Source organism: Capsicum annuum, chromosome 7 (assembly GCF_002878395.1).
Source record: "Capsicum annuum cultivar UCD-10X-F1 chromosome 7, UCD10Xv1.1, whole genome shotgun sequence".
In the NCBI taxonomy this organism is placed as follows: domain Eukaryota; kingdom Viridiplantae; phylum Streptophyta; class Magnoliopsida; order Solanales; family Solanaceae; genus Capsicum; species Capsicum annuum.
In genome coordinates this window covers 110,216,656-110,235,974 of record NC_061117.1, presented here as the reverse complement: position 1 = coordinate 110,235,974, position 19,319 = coordinate 110,216,656, and the positions used below count along the sequence as shown (strand labels likewise).

General features: G+C 34.8%; 1 protein-coding gene across 1 annotated transcript; it reads left to right on the top strand.

Annotated features, from left to right (window-relative positions):
* The first annotated feature begins 6,255 nt into the window (after positions 1-6,255).
* Positions 6,256-6,765, top strand: LOC107876573 (CBS domain-containing protein CBSX5-like). The gene has a single exon (XM_016723465.2). It carries the CDS (start codon positions 6,256-6,258, stop codon positions 6,763-6,765), a length of 510 nt encoding a protein of 169 aa, XP_016578951.2.
* Positions 6,766-19,319: the final 12,554 nt, after the last annotated feature.

Below are 19,319 nucleotides of genomic sequence, written 5' to 3'. Positions count from 1 at the left end.
TTTCACCAAGTGGTTGTGAAAATGCTTAAAGAGATAGAGCAAAAATAAAAGAATGGGGTATACAAAAAAATGGTGTAATTTGGTTGTTGGAGAGTAGTTTTACATGAATAATGTAGTGTATTAAAGACCTTAGAGAGGTTATTCACTACTCCCAAATAGTTTCTACCCGTCCCTTAGCCTACATTACAATTCAAAAAAGACCTAATTGATCCTAAGCTTTACATTCAACTATTAATGGAGCATTACACTAAGGCCAAGCCTATAGTTCATTGTGTGTAACTTGTGAATTTTTTTTGTGAGAGTGAGCATAATTTAATTCTTGTACCCATTATGTTATAATTGCATTATTATGAGTGATTATGGGTAACTCTCTTGTTGTGAGGGGCACATGTTTTATGAATATGGGTGATTCGTATGACATCCTTGATTAAATGATAATAATGAGTTTGCCACCTAGGTGAGTCAATTCTTGAGGCTTGGATGTTTTGGAGTAGTGTTCATGAGCTATCAAATGTGTAAAGAACATGTTTTCTGTAGAAACTTGCATTCCGTGTAGTCATTGTAGTACTAGCTTGAGTGTCTTCATTTTAGTAGAAGTGTAGCGTCACCTCAGAGTTTTATGCTTAGAGTAAAGAGTTGTTCGAGGACGAATAACAGTTTAAGTGTGGATGATGATCTGAGGTGATTTTATACACTTTGGTGTCACTATTCTAGCTTATTTCACCTTGTTTTGAGAGCAATTTGAGTGCTTAACGTGTTCATATTGATATAAATAAACATTTAAGTGTCCAAGTGTGTATTTATAATGTCCAAAGTATTTTTCAAATGAGTTTGTGCTTAATTGAGTAATTTAGAGTTCAACCCGAAAAACTAGTTTTACTAGCTTGAGATAGGTGTGTGTCTAGTTGATCTTGGTGGACACTAATGTATTTAATTTATTTCAAATATTTTAATGGTGTAATTATGAGTGGAATAACTTGTTTGTAATGTACAAAGTTCAATTTGATTAAGTCAAAAGTTGGAATAATAAGTGGAAGATTATTGCGAATTTGTCTTATCTTAGCTCTTGTTTTGATTTGTTGTTGAAGAATATTGTGTTGTTTTAATCTTGAATATGTGGTGTATGATATTGTAGGAGACTTGATGAACTAAATACGGTGATATATTAATGATAAAAAGGCTCAAAATTCATTGGAAATACACTACAAAAGGCATGGGCAAAGGATAGGACGTTTCACACTTAACCAAATTTTTGAACGCAAATTTCAGTGAGATGACGCAAAGTCAATGCATCGCATCGATGTGCCAATGCGTTGAGTGACGTGTCGCATTGCTAAAATTATGTCTGGCGAACTTTAACGCAATGGCATATATTTGTCATTGTCTCATTTTAATACATTTAGGTTGGCACGCATGTCAAGGGTTAGTGGGAATCTTGGAACTTTAACAATTATTAAGTTCCACTAGGAGTGTGATTAATAAAAGGCAAAACGATCAAATATGCCCCTAAACTTTGTGAAAAGGTTCAAATATACCCTCCGTTACAAATTTGGTCCAAATATGCCCTCGCCATTATATTTTAGGAGCAAATATACCCCTTTAACCGTTAAGTGACCTGCTGGAAATTTACAAGTCTCTTTTTGTTTTCTTTTTTTAATTTTTAATGGCCACATAAGTAAATAATTGCCACATAAGCAAAAAAATAATAATCACCCTACTCTTTTATACCTGACCTGACCCTAAATCCGACCTAAGACCCATTTTAATCACAGTAAAACCCTAACCCATTTCACGTTTCTTCTACGCAAAGCAGCTTGTTGGTTGGTTCTGGTAAATTTTTTTTGCTCAAAGCCTCAGGTAATTTTAAGCCACCGTCTAAATGCATCATCTTCGACTTTCGCTTTCTTCTTCTTCGGACGATACTCATTTTTTTCTTGGGGATCACTAGAGTTGTTCTTTATTACTTTGTACAGTTTTCATCTATCACCAAAGTTCATACAGAGTTAATAAAGTCAACTTAATGAGATATGTGAGGAGATTCGATTGTGTCTGCCAAAATCTCATGAAATTTATTTTTTTAAGAAAAAATGGTGTGCTTTTTAATGTCTGTATAGGATCAATTTTGTACCTTTTGGTGGTCCTAATATGTATATGTTCTTATTGAATTTTGTTTATTCTATTTCTATGTTTGATTTAATGTGGACCCTATAATTTTGTTGTGTATTTACTATTTCTTTCATGTGCATTTGAAGGATGATTGATGAAGTTGATATTCTGTTCAATTATGGGGGTAGTTGGGTTATTTCACTTGAGCTTGTCTACAATAAAAAGTTTGTTCACTTGTGGCATCATTTTGATCCTGAATTGCTAAGTCATAAAGATATATGTGATGAGTTTACTTTAAGGCTTGGACTTTCATAAGTTAAACAATTGCTAGTGACTGGGCCCTCAGGTAAGTATTATATTGTAGATGGAGATAGTGGCATTAGGGCTATCCTCAGCTTATTGTGTGAACAATTTAAAGTCATCAACTTTTTTGTTGTGGAAGAGGGTGAACTAACAGACTTTACTCAATATATCACACACCATACAGAAAGTGATTTTGTAAATTTAGAGGTTGGCACAGACTGTGAACATAGTGCTGGTTCTTCTGTTGATTTTGATCTTTATGAGGGTGAGGAATATGATTATGAGGGGTTGGAGGCTATTAGCAAAGAAAGGGGAAGGGTAGTAAGTGATAGGTTGGAAAACTACAAGGAATTGTATGTAGGTATGTCATTTAAGGACATAAAAGAAGGTAGACAGGTTGTCAACTATTATGCATTAGCTAGTAAAAGGGCTTTAACTATAATAAAGGGTGATACAAAGAGGACTAGACATGGTTGTGAAGAGGGGTGTCCTTTTAGGTGTTTGATTTCAAAAGATGGCAAAATTAAAGGGTTCAAGATCAAGACTTTAATCAACAATCACACTTGTGAAGAGGCCTTTTCTAACCCTAGAGCTGATTCAACCACTTTGGCCAAATACTTCAGAAATAAGCTTCAAAATAACCCCAAGTATAAGTTCAAAGACATGAGAGGAGAACTTGAAAATGATTTTACATTAAATGTGTGTCAATCCAAACTAAAAAGGGCTAACCATATGATTCTTGAGAAGTTGGAAGGTAGTTTTATAGATGAATACAATAAGCTTGAGGCCTATGCACAAGAGATTAGGAGATCTAATACTGAAAGTGATGTTGTGATAAATATCTCCAAGGATGCCTTAGCAGAAGGAAAAAGACAATTTTTAAGGATGTACTTATGCTTTGATGCTCTGAAGAAAGGCTAGAAACGTGGATTGAGGCCACTTATTGGAGTGGATGGTACATTGTTAAAAGGTAGATGTAAGGGTATGTTGTTAGTTGCTCTAGGACAAGATTGTATGAACAGCTTCTATCCACTAGCATGGGCAATAGTGGACAAAGAAACCAGCAGGACATGGAGCTGGTTCATGGAGCTATTGAAAAGGTTTTTGGACCTTAAAGATGGTACTGGAACCACATTTATCTCAGATATACAAAAAGTAAGTTTCTCATTTTTATATTAAATTTCAGTTTCAATATTCTTGTTTCATGATTAAATAACTTCTCTTTTATTTAATTTTTATTTTATAATTATAGGGATTGGTGGATGTTGTTGACAAAGTGTTGCCTAGAGCTCACCACAGGTTCTGTATGAGACATATTGAGAGTAATTGGTGTAAAAATGGAGGAGTGGTAAAATGAGGAAGATTATGTGGTGGTGTTCATGGAGTTCATATGATGAAGAATTCAAGGACCAGTTGAAAAAGTTAGGACAATTGTCAGAAGAAGCTGCGAGGGATTTGGTGAATTTTCCACCAAAGGCATGGTGTAGGGCTTATTTTGATACTCAGTGTAAGGATATGATGGTTGACAACAACTTCACTGAGTCATTCAATTCATGGATCCTAGTGCCTAGAGGTAAGCCAATAATCAAGATGCTAGAAGAGATAAGAGTGAAAGTGATGAATCTGTTAGTGAAAAATGAAAATAAGACAAAGACTTGGGGTGCTAATGGTATTAGTCCAGAATGCATAAATTTATTCAATGACTGGAGGTCTATTGCACATAGATGTAAGGTGGAATTTAATGGAGATTGGGGGTATGAGGATTCTGATGGAGAAAATAGATACACTATTAATTTAGAGCACAAAAAGTGCACTTCCAGACTTTGGGATTTATCAGGTATTCCTTGCCCTCATGCCATTAAAGCATTAATGCACAAGAAAGTGATTCCAGAAACTGAAATTCATTGGTGGTATACCAAGGAGGCTTACATGTTGACCTACAAATACAAGATGTAGCCCGTAAGGGGTGAGAGGTTTTGGAAGGTTGAGGCTTCTCATGCAATGTTGCCTCCTAATTTTGTGAAACAAGTTGAAAGACCTAAATGGAAGAGGGATAGAGAGCCTGATGAGGCAAGAAAAAGGAAGGATGAATGGTCACAGTCTAGAAAGGGCACTCAAATGACATGTTGTAATTATGGCGAATCAAATCACAATGCAAAAGGTTGTTGCAAGGTGAGCTACAAAATACTTATTTAAAACATATTTTTAATTCTTATGTGATTAACAACATAATTATTGACAATATTTTTAAAGGAAAAGTCAACTGAAAATGCATCAACGAAAGAAAAAATTCCAATGATGGAAAGCAATTCGCAATCAAGAATAGTAGGACAGGAAGATGATCTTGAACAAATACAAGTTGCAACACAAGATTTTGAACCAGATGGTCCCGATGTTGGAAATGAAGAAGATCCACCCCTAAGGCCAATGGTATATCCTGAATCTGAATCTTTGGTTGAGAAGTTGATGACAAGAGGTGTTCCAACTGGTACAAGAAAAATTAGTTTTATTGGAGATCACACTGGTGTTTCAGTGCCAACTAATCTACCTTATTATCCAGTCAAGACAACCTGGAAGGGGAAAAAAGCAGTCTCTTATAGACAATTGCAAATGGAATCAAAAAAAGAAAAACCAAAACGAGGGTTAAAGGCAAATGAGTACTTGCACCTGGTGGTGTTTTTCTGTGATGTAGTTGGATTTCTATGTTTATTTTTGACTTAATTTTTTGGTGGTTAATCATAGTTGGTTGGCAAACAATATGGCCAAAAGTAACTTTTTTTTGTTGAATGGTATTGATGACACTATCTTTTGGTTAGTTGAATGAATGAATGGATAATATTACTGTTTTTTTGTGTTGTTTTATCCTATTTTTTTTACTGTTTTTGTCCAGTTATTTGGCATTTTTTATTCAGAGTTTTTGATGTTTTATCCTTCCTATTACGGTTTTTTAATTTACAAGAACACTAATTGACCCACTTTTTTGTGTGTATATTTCATGTTGTACTATGTGGTAAAGGTCCAATTTTCAACAAATAAAAGGAAAAATAATAAACAAGGGATGGAGGAAATACAAAAATATTTACCAGTAAACAGTAATAGTTCATGGACAACTGTGTTGTTCTCATGATAACTACTACTTTGGTTGTAAGGTTTATTTTTCTTTTTTGATGATTGTGAAGTTTGCTCATTGTGTAAATATTGTCCCTTTGTTAGTACAATAATTTATTTTCAACCTTTTCTATTACGATCATGACCATGAAAAGCACCAATCCAAGCAAGTAAATCTTAATGGCTTCTTTGAAACCCCACTTTCTGGTCCTTTCTGTTCATTATGGTGCACATGTTGAAGAGTTCTTTGTTCTTGTTGTGATTTCTCTCTTTTTCAATCACATTTGAGTATTTGATAAAGTTTCATTTTCTGGTCTTGCCTGTTGTTTGTTTTCTTATTTCATTCTTGGTTGCAGTTCCCTGCTACTTTTATTTTCTTTTTGTCCATGATGGTTAACCTGTGGAAAGTTTTCATTTTCTAGAGTGAGTTGGTTTGAAGTGGTGTGTAATTGCTAATCATCCAGCAGTCTTTTCAGCAATACCTCTGCTGAGATTTGAACATGAGACCATACGCTTCTCAACCCGCTTCATTGACAACAACATAATTTGTTTTAGATGATGTATTACTTAATATTGAAACAGACTGGGAGCGAGTAGAGTAGAATGATGCATAATATGTGTTCTGAAATTATGACTGTTCTTTGTTCAGCTTGCTAGAAGCAATAGATTATATGATTGAAGGCATTCAGAACCTAGTTATACCAATTCACAACTACACAAACAAATCAACACATCATAATGGAATTGAATAATGTTGTCGATGATGATAAAATACTAATAGGGGAAATCTCATCTTCCACTCTTGCCTACTGTGATGAAGCTGTTGCAGCAGCAATCACGACTCTTTCATCTGGTGATCTTATGGCGTACATCGACTGTGGTGGTCCTCCGGAGAGCTTGATTGGTTTGGTGAAAATGAGGTTGCAAGAGAAAAAACTTGGCCTAAGGATGGAACTGATGGATGAAGAATTTCCAGCGTCGTCTTCAACATCTTTAGCTTCGAGTTGTTCTTTTAATGATGAGTCGAGGTTGAGCAAAAACGTATCAGGACAATCTTCAGCAAGATGGTCAGACACCATAACTTGTCATCCAGGGAGTTTATTGGTGGCAGTGCTAATTCAAGCACTTGCACATCATGCGAGTTCCATTTGGGTCATCGATGAGGATCATGATTTAGTTGGAGTCGTAAAATTTAAAGCAATCCTTAAAGTTTTTTGGAGTATTGCAAATGCAAGGTTGCAAACCTGAAATGGATCATCAACTCAATAATAAGACCAGCTTGTATCCATCCATATATATAAGTAGACTAATTTATTGCAGACTATTATAAGTTATATATTTTACATGTTTATTTGAGAAAAAGATCTTTTTGATGATGATTGATGTAATCTAAGTTGCTCAAACTCTCCAAAAACCTTGATACACCGTGTCGGATCCTTGAAAAATACTCTTATTTTGGAGGATGCGATGCGCAATCGTAGACATCTTTGAAGACTCCGAGCCACTTAGGATGTAATTAGTGTTTAGATTTTTTAGAACTCGTTCTTTGTCTTATTTCCTCCACGAGGTCGGGATAAGGTCTGTGTACACTCTGCCCTCCCCCAGGCGCCCCACTTCCAGAGAAATATGGATACTTGTAATCAGCTCCTCTATACAAAATTATATTACTTCCAGATCGCTAGATAAACAGACCTTTAGTTTTTTTCTATGAATATTAAATAAGCCCAAGGAAATGATAAGAATTATGGTAGAGGCATATTGCCTATTAAAACTAACTTACAACTATGATGAAAAAGCAATACGGTTGAACACCAAACAATCTTGATTCTTGATAAGTGAACTCATGCCAAAGATAACATATGGGGGATATCTAAAGGAAAAGTAAATTCATATACTCAGAAATAGTGACAGAAAAAAGTACAACACAAACGACCATAGGTATAAAAGGATCAGTAAACCACCTGCATAAAGTTTAAGTATTTATCTTTGATATTTGATATAATAGTCAAAAGGACTTAATTTCACCAAATTCTTACGAGTACAAAAATTTCAAAGTAGAGAGTATGTCTTAAGGAAGAAATTATGAGAACATTCTTCTAGTATCCAAGTCCTTCTGTGCAAATTAACTCACTTTCTTACATTAGTTGTTTAATTGTATATGCAGCAGAGAGAGCTGTGAAATTGCCAATATGAATCTGTTCAAACTTTTTTCTTGAATCAATTCAAATCTAATCTTGGAAAAGTCTCAATTGAGTTCATACAGAAAACAAACCAAAGCATGTAGTTTCAATTTATTCAAGCTAAGACATATGCGAACTTGGGAATTAAGTATTAACCTCTAACAATTCATGAGTCCTCTTCATATTCAACCTATATATATCCTGCCTCTATCTTTCATGAATACCAGCAAAAAAATATATGCTCTTGTTGGATCTACTCTGCAGATGTCCTCAGATCAGCAAAGCAATCATTGAACTCAATCATTTGTAGTATCATAATATTTGCAAATTCTACTGGGATTTCTTTTAGCCTTAAGCAATGTGATAAAAAGAGACTCTAAAGGGCAGAAAAATTATCCTCTGTAGCATTCCAATAAGCTACTTTGCGTACGTAGAAGAAATGGTGAAATGGGTTAGGGTATTACAACAAGCTGCTTTGCGTAGAAGAAACGTGAAATGGGTTAGGGTTTTACTGTGATTAAAATGGGTCTTGGGTCGGATTTAGGGTCGGGTCAGGTATAAAAGAGTAGGGTGATTATTATTTTATTTGCTTATGTGGCAATTATTTACTTATGTGGCCATTAAAAATTAAAAAAAGAAAACAAAAAGAGACTTCTAAATTTCCAGCAGGTCACTTAACGGTTAAAGGGGTATATTTTCTCCTAAAATATAACGGTGAGGGCATATTTGGACCAAATTCATAACGGAGGGCATATTTGAACCTTTTCGCAAAGTTTAGGGTCATATTTGACCTTTTTCCCTTAATAAAATATAATATATATACACACTTGAACACAGCGGGAGAGGTTGGACAATCTTGGAACAATTTTAGAGAACATTCTGGACACGTAATTGGACAACAATACGGAGACGGATGGAGAGAAAAAGCATAGGCGGCTACACAGTTAGTTAGGTTTTATTATTTTTATTTAGCTTTTAATTTTTCATATCATGTATTCAATTATTTAGATCATGATTATGAATATTATCGGCTAAAAATCCTTCTTTGAGGGTTAAAGCCAAAAACATGAGTACTATTATTTTGGATTAATTTCGATTAATTTTGCTTATTATAGTTGGTTGTTTGTTTATTCTTATTTTAACTATTTTATGGATTCGTGACCCTTAGAATACATATATTATCAATCTTTTTATCTCAGAAGAGAAAATAGGGAGATAAAATATAAGAATAAACAAAGTTTGAGTTTTTATTCTTTTATAAAATAAAGAATTAAACTTAGCGTCTAGGACAGGGATTTACTTAGATGCCTTACTTGATTCATACGTAGGATGATAGCATTAATTAACTTAATTGGATTATTACATCCCCGCTCAACGATGTATTTGTAATATCCATAGTAGGTAAAAGATTATAGGTTGGGAAACCATGATCATGCAATTAACCCTACTAATCAACAACCAAGATAAGCAAGTTAACGAATTAATTTCAATAACATAGTATGATTATTCAAAGTGCTTTAACCCTAGGCTTTTCTCCATTGATTGTCCCAAGACTTTTATGTTTATGCATTATTTATTTTATTTTTAATTTACAAAATTACAAACTCTCTTTTTGTTTATTTTTTCTCAATTAGTTAAACTAGAATAAGATAGGTGGCGAACGCAAGTTCCTGATAGATCGATACTTGGGCTTTCTTGAAGCCATTATATTACTTGATAAGACAGCGTACACTTGCGTGTGCGCTTAGGCACTGTCAAGTCATATGGTTGGTGACGGGTCGTACTGTTTAGGATTTTTCTTCACTTAATCTAAGACTTTGTAACTTAACTTGGATCTGAGTACGAGTGGATCACCATGATCTGTAAGATAGGGTACAAGTCATACCATTGACTCGTGCGGTAGACAGTGTTCAAACTTTCTATGGTTTTATTTTGCTAGGTATACTATTTACGGGTACTAAACGTATGGTCGGATACGACTTGGTTTGGGAAAGTCATATGCTAGACAGTCTTGGGTCCATGGGGGAGGCCTAGGGTACGAGTGGTATGTACCACTCGTATGGAAGAATAGGACTGGTATGGGAGAGTCGTACCATCTAACATGACCCAAAATCGGGACTTATCATGTGGGCATCTCAAGCCCAACAAGGACCATAGATTGCCTCATTAACTCAACCTAACCATCACATCAATTCACAAGTGTTGGATGAACTCCGACCATAAATCAAAATAGCGGAAACAAGACTAATAATCTAATCTTAAACAATGTCTAATCATTCAATTATGTAATCATACTAAACCACACATACCCAAGTCCATAGTCATCCGCAAGCCTTTACAAATTCGATGTTTAAATATGTTGGGACAATCCCCCGATAATAGCCAAACCAAATCTAAATATGTTTATCACGAAAGATAGAAAGACCATAAAATATATTCCTTCCGAAGTAGGGAAGCTCACCACTTCAAAGTCAATACACCAACCATTTTGACCACCTAGTCACTGTGCAGGAAGACAAGAAGAAGCTTTGGCCCCAATGTAGCGTAGGGACATTGAGTCCGGATACGATTAGCGGTTGGAGCGCTAGCATGTATTTCAAGGATAAGGAAAAAGTAGCATCATCATTCAAATCAAGTCAAAACACCATATTCAACCACATTTATATACATAGGCATACATATATCCACCTATGCGTTCATCAGGAAGAGGAACAAGTCTTAGAAAGCATTCCTGACACACTTAATCATGAATCATAAAGCGGAGGAATCTAACTTTCCACCATCATACTTTGGAAGGAATGGGCAAGGGACTCTAACCTCAAGCCACCATATTGAGCAAGGGACTCTATAAACTACGTTTTTGGTCAAGGGACTCTAACCACAAGCCATCTTATTAGGCAAGGGACTCTAACCACAAGCCGACATGACTATCATTAGTCGACATTGGGACTATAACCCTTTGTCCAAGCATCAACACTCATTTAATTCAACACTTAGGGACTCTAACCCATTTTAGCAATCAAACACTTTAGTAGGCCAATGCCTTAATTCAATTCATCACTCAATTATATTCATGGTGATCAAAACCATTCATTCATGATTAGTATTCTTATACTACTCTTTAGCTCAAACACAATTCAAGTTCACGTTTGAGGACTTTACCCTTTTTAGCCATCAAACTATAAAGGTCATAAATTAATTAATTACATGGCTAACAAGGTTTTTACAATATCATTCACCAACCACTCATACTTACTGGACCATTTCCCTAGTTCAAAATATCAATATGTGACTAGATATTTCTCTAAGACATTTTCACAAACACCTTATGGGAATGCCTTTACCAAGGCCAAAATCAAAGTAGAAATCATCATTCTTAGGGTTACTTATGACTCACTTGTTAAACCACAAACAACAAGCACCCATATGTGTAAATCATTATCAAAATCAAGTATAAACACAAGTCTAAGCAAGATCAAACATTACTCAACACTAGGCATCAAAACCTTTAACTTTTGAATTTAAAATCATCACTTACAAGTCAGTATTCATATTTAAGACACGTGATATATGAGTTAACAAATAAGGGAAAGATTTACATGCCATATACAAGATGATTCCCAAAAAGACTTGACCCTCCTTGACCCTAGAAGAACGTTTGTGGATTTCTACCTTCCAAATCTTCAATAGTATGTTTTGAGAGAGTATTTGGAATGTTTTGGTCAAGAAAAAAATTATTTAGAAGGCCATAATACATTATATAGTAAGGGTACTTAAGGATTTTGGGGTGGGAAATATTCATAAAGCCATTGGCCTAAAAGTTGAAAAGTGATTTCCCAAGAGGCTACGACTCACTTGACTAAACCGTACCCTGGGGTATGAGTGGTACCCTATCTCATACCCTAGGCCTCACCAACGACCCCTACACTACCCAAGGTATGGCCATACATACATTAGTACCCTAAACTGTACCTTGAGTCATACCCAAGAAAGTTTCGACTAGGTCAAGCTCAACACTCCATACAACTAGGTAGTATACGACCCATACCCAAACATACGACTAGGAAGAGGCTAAATCATATCTTAGATAGTATGTAATCCCCACTACACTGCCTAGTATAAAAGTGAGGGGTCACTAAGTTGGATCCTAGGGTACGACTAGTACTCTTGATCCGTATCTTACCCAAAATGCTCAACTTAGGAGATTTTTCTAAGGGTCCAAAGCCTAGGTGTTTCACCATCTGACGGGAATTTTAAGCAGTTTAAGTTAGGAGTAATCTGGATATTTCCCCACTTAACCTCTTAAGGATCCATGACTTACATCACTAGTGGGACATCATTTACCCTATTATTCTAATCTTAAACACTTAAAAACTCTCTCTAATTCTCTTTAAATCTCTTGGGTAAAGAAAGGCTAGGATTTTATCTAGAAGATTAGTGTGGGGCTTGTACGGGTGATTTCTCTCCATCATCTTCGTAATCTATGGAATGTACTCCTCCCTCATTATTAGTTCTAACTAAAGGCATGTTTTATACAATGTTTTAATGGCATGATTATTGTATGGTTTGGGTTTTTTAAATACATGTTGGGGTTTTGGTATTAAATGCTTGGTTATGGTTTTCCCATATTTTAATTATGTTTTTACATGCTTTAATAGTTATTTGGACAATTGGTTGTATGGGAATGGTAAATTGGTAATTTGATTTGCTTTTGAAAAGACTGCCTTCAACATATTAGATAAAATGCCTATGATAATAATTTTACTATATTATTGAACTTTTAATGGAACTATTGCATGGTATGGTTTGGTAATAGAACCCTAAATGGTTTAAATGATTTAGAATGGTTAAATGGTAAGGTTTGGTCATCATGGTTATGGTTAATTAAACATCCATGTCGGCTACAAGGAAATCCCCCCACTAAACATGTCAATGAATAACTTATGGGGTACATAGGATTCCCCTCAGCAAACATAATAATGGAACACTTATGGGGTACACAAGATTCCCCTAAGTTAACTTGATAATGTAATCTATGGGTACATGGAAATCCTTTTACATAAAAAGATTGGCTAAGGACATTGCTTGCAAGCTATAGTCGATATGACAATACCACTACTTATAGCCTTGGTTAATAATAATGGAATAATGGTTTGGTTGGATGGTAATAGTTTTAACTAGGGAATAATGGAGAGGTGTGATAGCTAACTGTAAAGGTTTGAATCCAACGGACAGACACTAAAAACTCATGTTTATCAATAAGAGAGTTGGTCATAGTGACCATATATCATACTATGAGGTATATGGGAATCCTCTAAATACACTGTACATATATATCATGGAGAGAAAAGGGTACTCGGGAATCCCCTACTCTTATAGTATCTTTGGTTCGTGCGGCTACAGGCATTGGAGCCCGTTCAGGGGGTTACACTGGACCATATAGCCCGCAGATGGTTCTAGAATGGTTAAGCTACATATACCCAGGTTAATGATTTTAAAGGCATATTAAACCCAGCTTCCTTTTCTGGTATGGTCATATATATATATATATATATATATATATATATATATGGATATGTTTATATGGTTTGTTTACTTGGTTTTAATGGCATTATTTTAGCCTTATTCTGAGTTCATGCTAGCGTTCACCCACTAACCTATCTTTGGGCGATTGTATCCCCATGCAATGCAGGAACTGGCCATTCTACTCCTCCTTCTTAGTGATTGAATTTCAGGATCAGCTATTGGATTGAAGTGGTGAGCTTCCATATTTTGAAAGGCTTCATTTCACATCATGGATGTCTTTACATACTTTGGTTATTTTACGGATATTGATTTTGGCTATGGTTGGGGGCATGTCCCAACTGGATATTATTTTTTTTGTTAGAGGCTTGTGTGACTACTATGGGTTGGAATGAGCGGTGCCGGTAGTGGTGTCAGCCTTAGTATTAGAATTGTTATTGGGGTTGATACCGTTGGACTGAATTTATGATTGTTCTATCCTTTTATGTTATATTATGGACAGGAACTTGGTTTTAATATTGGTTTGGATATGGTTGTTGGTTGGTATATGGCTAGACTTGTTTGGGCTGGTCATGGTTATAGACCTATCCCAGTGTCTAGGATTTAATAAATGCTATCTGATTATACGTTTGAAATTCATCTGACTTAGGGTATACGTATTTGGAGGTTGGGTTGGGTAACAAGGGTGGTCCCCGATCTTGGTTGGACTTTGGATGCCCATTACGATAAGGCCCTGGTTTGGGTCGTGTCAATTCTTAGCCTAGGGGAACCTTGGTTTGGGTCCCAAGAATTTTGAACTTGTTTTGGGCTATTAAGTAGAATTTAGTTTAAATAACCCTTTGGTTGTGGGGCTCATATTAGATCGAAATGACCTTGGATAGAAATTTTGATGGCGTCATTGAATTTGGAATGTCGAATTTGATAGGGTAGCATAGTTTTCTTGCATTCACTGGATTCCAAACAATCTTGGGGAGTCGACCTAAAACTTGGCACTTAGCCAAGTTTGATGGTGCAACAACTAATGGTGTCATCGCTTTAGCGATACCCAGGCCTCCTAGGCGATTTCATCTCAGCGGCTGAGTTTTGCCTAGGTGAAAGGATACCTTGGCATGGCCATCACCTAACTGGCGCCTTGACCACCTAGGCGTTGTCTCCTTGGCGAGTCTTGTGCTCTTTTTGCTCTAAGGCTACCTTGGCAGGCCATCATTCAACCGATGCCTTGGCCGCCTAGGCGATAGGAATGCCACATTAAAAGCTTGTGCCACTCATCTTTTAGGGCATTTTCGAGGGATAGAACCCCCACTAAAGGCCTTGGGGGCTTAATTATTATGAGGGATAGACTAGCTACTATTGGGGTTGATCTAAAGGTGAGGTTGCGATCATTCCCTTCCCTTATTTTTTGTAAGTTTCATCTAAATTCTAATTTAATTCTTCTATTTAGGTTTTATATTTTGAATATCATTAGGGATTTGAGGTTCATTTGAGCTCAAATTTCACCCAAATTTTGGGTAAATGATCCTTGAGTTATGAGGGACATGCTGACGATTTTGATTATTTGATTCTGCGAGTAGGCCCCACATGGGATTTTTAGTATGACTTTTGACCCCAAGTATATATATGTAATAAGGGTATCCTTATTCTCATCTTAATCTGTAGATTATTATTTTGATAGCGTGGCAATGTTCAGAGGCTTCTCGAAAGGAAAAAGCTCCAAAGTAATGTACTTTCTTGATCTTTTGGTAGCGTCCAGGTACACTAGGCTTACTTTCATCATTGATTGAGTTTTACTATGGTATTATCATAGTATTATGCTACTTATGGGTGGGTATATACGACTTGGTTGCTAGTCTATTATATTATTGGTTAAAGTTAGCCGATTTGGGGGTCTTTTGGTAGAAATTGGCTCCGGTTTTCCTTATGATAGTTATAAAGATACTTTAGGATTAGTTTTGATTTATTTGAGACCATTGGAAGGATTGTAAAGTCTTAGTCTAGGTTTGATAGGTGCTTGCCTTAGTGTGGATTTTTGGGACTAGTAGCGGGCCTCGTCGGCCCTCCTTTTTTGGTCAATACCAAAATTAGATTTTTCTTGATTTAAGAGGCCTTCATTTCTACACCTTAGGCTAGATTTTGAACCTTACACTAACTAAGGCCATTTATCAATTTTCGACTAGTTATTACTCGAATTAGAATACATATACCTTTATAGACCATTTTTGGACTTAGTGACTAAAACTTGCTTCACCTATAGATCATTTGACCACTCGCCTTAGAGATTTAAGATTAACGGCGGCCTCCATATGTAGATAACGTGTTACTTGTAAAGTCTAAGAATGATTTGACTTAAAGGAAGCTATGGCATCAGTTTATCATTACTTTGAAATTTATTTACTAGTTTCGATTAAGTTCGATATTTATTATTTATTTGTAGCACATTATTATGATAATATTGTTCTCCAGTTTTGGTTCAAGTCCAACACTATGGTTCGAATTGAATTTCAGGTATGATTTCACTCATTAGTCTCTTTAAACCCACTAATGATGGTATTTCTTTCCTGGTTGCACTCATTGGGCTTATGGGGGCTCGATCAGGTTATTCCTCTCTTGTTTGTGCCTTCTAGACTTATGGGAGCCAGTTAGGTTGTAGCTAGACTGTATTTACATTTGAGTCTCTTATTCTACATACTTATCACTTTAGTTTGGTTTGAAGTTTTATTTCAGATTTATGCCCCTTTATTCCCGACTTTAGTTTACATTCTTGAATTTTTTATACTTCTATTGTAATTTAGCTCAGTCGACATATATTGCCTACTGGGTACCCATTGTTTTTGGTACTTATACTATATTTTTATATTTTTTTAGATGCAAATCCGAGTACGAGTTACGACCGCCGACGCTTTATTCGAGCTTGTTTTGGAGATTTGGAGATAAGGTAAGCTTTCAGAGCCGAAGGTTATCCTCTCTTCTTCTGCTATTTTTGGATGGTCTTTAATTTCTAAGACTGCATATATATTTGATACTATTTAGTACTATGGTTTTTATTTGGTGTCTCTTGTACTGACTTTACCAGGTCATGGGATACTCTTTTTTACATATTTTCTCCTTTTCCTCGGTTGTCCAGTACTATCGTACTTGTATATATTTTACTGCTTAGTATTTCAAATGCATATGTGAATTCTATATTCTTTTAATTCCCACCATTTAGCCCATTGCTTGTCATGTCAGGCTATGGTTTAGCTTACCTACTGATGGATTTAAATAGGTGTCATCATGACTTGAGAAATCAAATTGTGACAAGTAGCGTTCCAATAACCCCTTAATCTAACTTAAACAATGATTAGCTACGAACTTCATCATTAATTCATCACTAATTTATTCGCAGCTAACAAATTTTTGTGACAGTCCGTCTTTAAAAAGAATTACGACAAATTTTACTATCAAGCAATAAAAATTTTCAGTCGCTGGTTCTTATTTCTTGGAAAATTTAATTTTTTCTCCTTAACAAGTTTCTGTACTTTTAACATTTCAAAATACATGGATTTAACTTTTTAAATTTCATGTACTTTTTAAATAATATTCATTTACTTTTTAAGAAAACTCCCACTCAATATCCTATATGCAGTGAGGTCTTGATTAATTCAAATTTACACGATATAAAGACCATCAAAGGGTTACAAATTTATAACATATAAGTATAACCCATCCATTATTTGTAGGATTAACATATAAGTATAATCTGGACTCCAGTACTTATGCTTTTGTTTATTATGGGTCTAACTTGATACAAAAATTGAATGTTTATATCAGGTAAATATATTGATATTATACATTTGAAACAGAGTGCATTTATTTAACTATAATTAACTAAAATGCATTTTGTATCTCGGGCTGGGGGTCTATTGGAAACAGTCTCTCTACTTCTTCGGAGGTAGCGGTATAGTCTGCGTACATCTTACCCTCCTCAGACCCCACTTTGTGGGAATACACTGAATTTGTTGTTGTTGTAACTAAAATGCATTTTACTTCATTAGATTACAATAAATGTTGTAAGTACCTTGAGACTTGAGAGGAACATATGCAATCGAACATAATGAATGATGTTGCACCACAGCACGTGATATGAAACTTTTGCTTTAGGAATGAGTATTGAAATATACGGTCTTGTATGTCCAACTAGAGCAATACATAGTGTAGTACAGTGATGCGTAATTCATAAAGCAGACTGAGACACCTCTATGTCTTTTTCACGACATAATCAATATGGGGTTGCCTTTACAAAAATATATATGATTTTTAAAATTTAAATTGAATATCCAAACAAAATGTTAGCTTCAAATCAACATAATTTCAAATCATGTCCAAATGGGACCGGGCTCAAGTTTTTTTCAAAAAAAATACTAAATGGAAAAAAATATATTTTAAAGTTTTTCTATAAAAAAAATAGATTTTGTTACTCCTCAAATTCACTTATATTTTCCTAAAAATTTGGCCAAACACCTTATGTTTTGAAATAAGCACTTTTAGAAAAAGTAAATAAACACTTATGATCTTCAAAACGACTTAACCTAGCAGGCTAAAAGATTGGAATCCAACATTATTGGTTTCAAAAAAAAAATACTATTTAATTGTTTGGAAATATGACACTCTTACTAAACTAAATTAATAGTCCTACTATACACTCAGAAATGGAAGAACAAAATTTAACATTACAATAACATTGAAATACCAGTAAAAGAAATCAGATTGGCTGAAAATGTATATCTTTACTAGTCATATCAATTATAACTATCATAGACTTGCTATCAAACATGTATAATAAAAAATGCTTTCGAAAAAAGATTTCACCCCTATAAAGTTGCCACGTGTCATTTGGTCAAGTGTCACTTTAAAATTTATTCAAACACTTCAAAAATGCTTTAAAGCTTTTTTTGTAAGTTAAAAATGGGTTGAAGGCCCTTTTATTAAAAATCAAAGATATGTACACCCAGGCATAATAGTAACCCAGTCCATTAAAATGATAACAAATATCTGAGTCTTGACAACAAATTCAAGATGTTATAGAAATTACGAGAAAAAAAAAAGAAAAGTAGAGATATCCTATCCGATCGTTTTCTCCCTTGAATTTCCTCTTTCCAATTCCCTGTGTATGCTTCCGTGCTGGTACACTGGCGTTTTCAAGACATAGAAAGCTCAAGTCAACATAATCAAAGTTGATCTTCACTCTTCATTTCCTCCATCACAGTAGTTAGCTCGAAATAAAATATCAATCTTACTACCTATATTTATGCATCTAAGCTAATTGTCACTGTGATTAGAACCCATCTAATTTTAAGAAACTGCATCTCTTCTTATTCCACTAATTTCATAGTTGATTTTGTCGTTTAGCTAACCTTTTAGTTATTTTCTCTTCTTTTTCCTTCAACTAGAGGGTTGAATCTCCAACGAGATTAATACCCCCATTAAATCTCCATAAATAATAGGTTAAATAATGAATTGATATTTATTTAATCCTTTGTTATGAAGCAGGCAACTCATCAGGAAATAGTTAAAATCATATAAAGTTCATCCATCCAGAGCTCTAAGATCCTAATTTGATATCGAATTACACCTCAAATGCTCTCACCAGGTTCTAATACTCAAACCAACTAGAAATATTTCTCACCTGCTACTAAATTTATAGTAATTACCTACAATATTTCCTTTGTTTATGTCATTCACTAAAAATCAACATTTTATCTTCTTATTTAGGGTACTCTAGTTTTATCTAAGTTAAATATCCTTCTGTCTTTGGATAGTATATCTCAAAACTACTCAAATATGAAATTTCCTTCAAAAAAAAAAAATTAGGTTAGTAAAAAATCAGCAAGAGCATTTCCTTCTCAAAGGGAATGTTGTATTCTTGTTGTCAATGTACTTCTTAAGTTGTTGATGTAGTTCTGTTCCATTACCATACTCCAAGGAGATTTCTATCTGCCTTCTAATATTTTGAACTTTAGCTAAAGAGTCGTATTTTTTAACTATAGGTCCAATGTGATTTTCTTTATAGTATTCCAAGAACCTCCTTGAAGCTCTTGCCTCTGCCACCTAATTTGTAGAGTC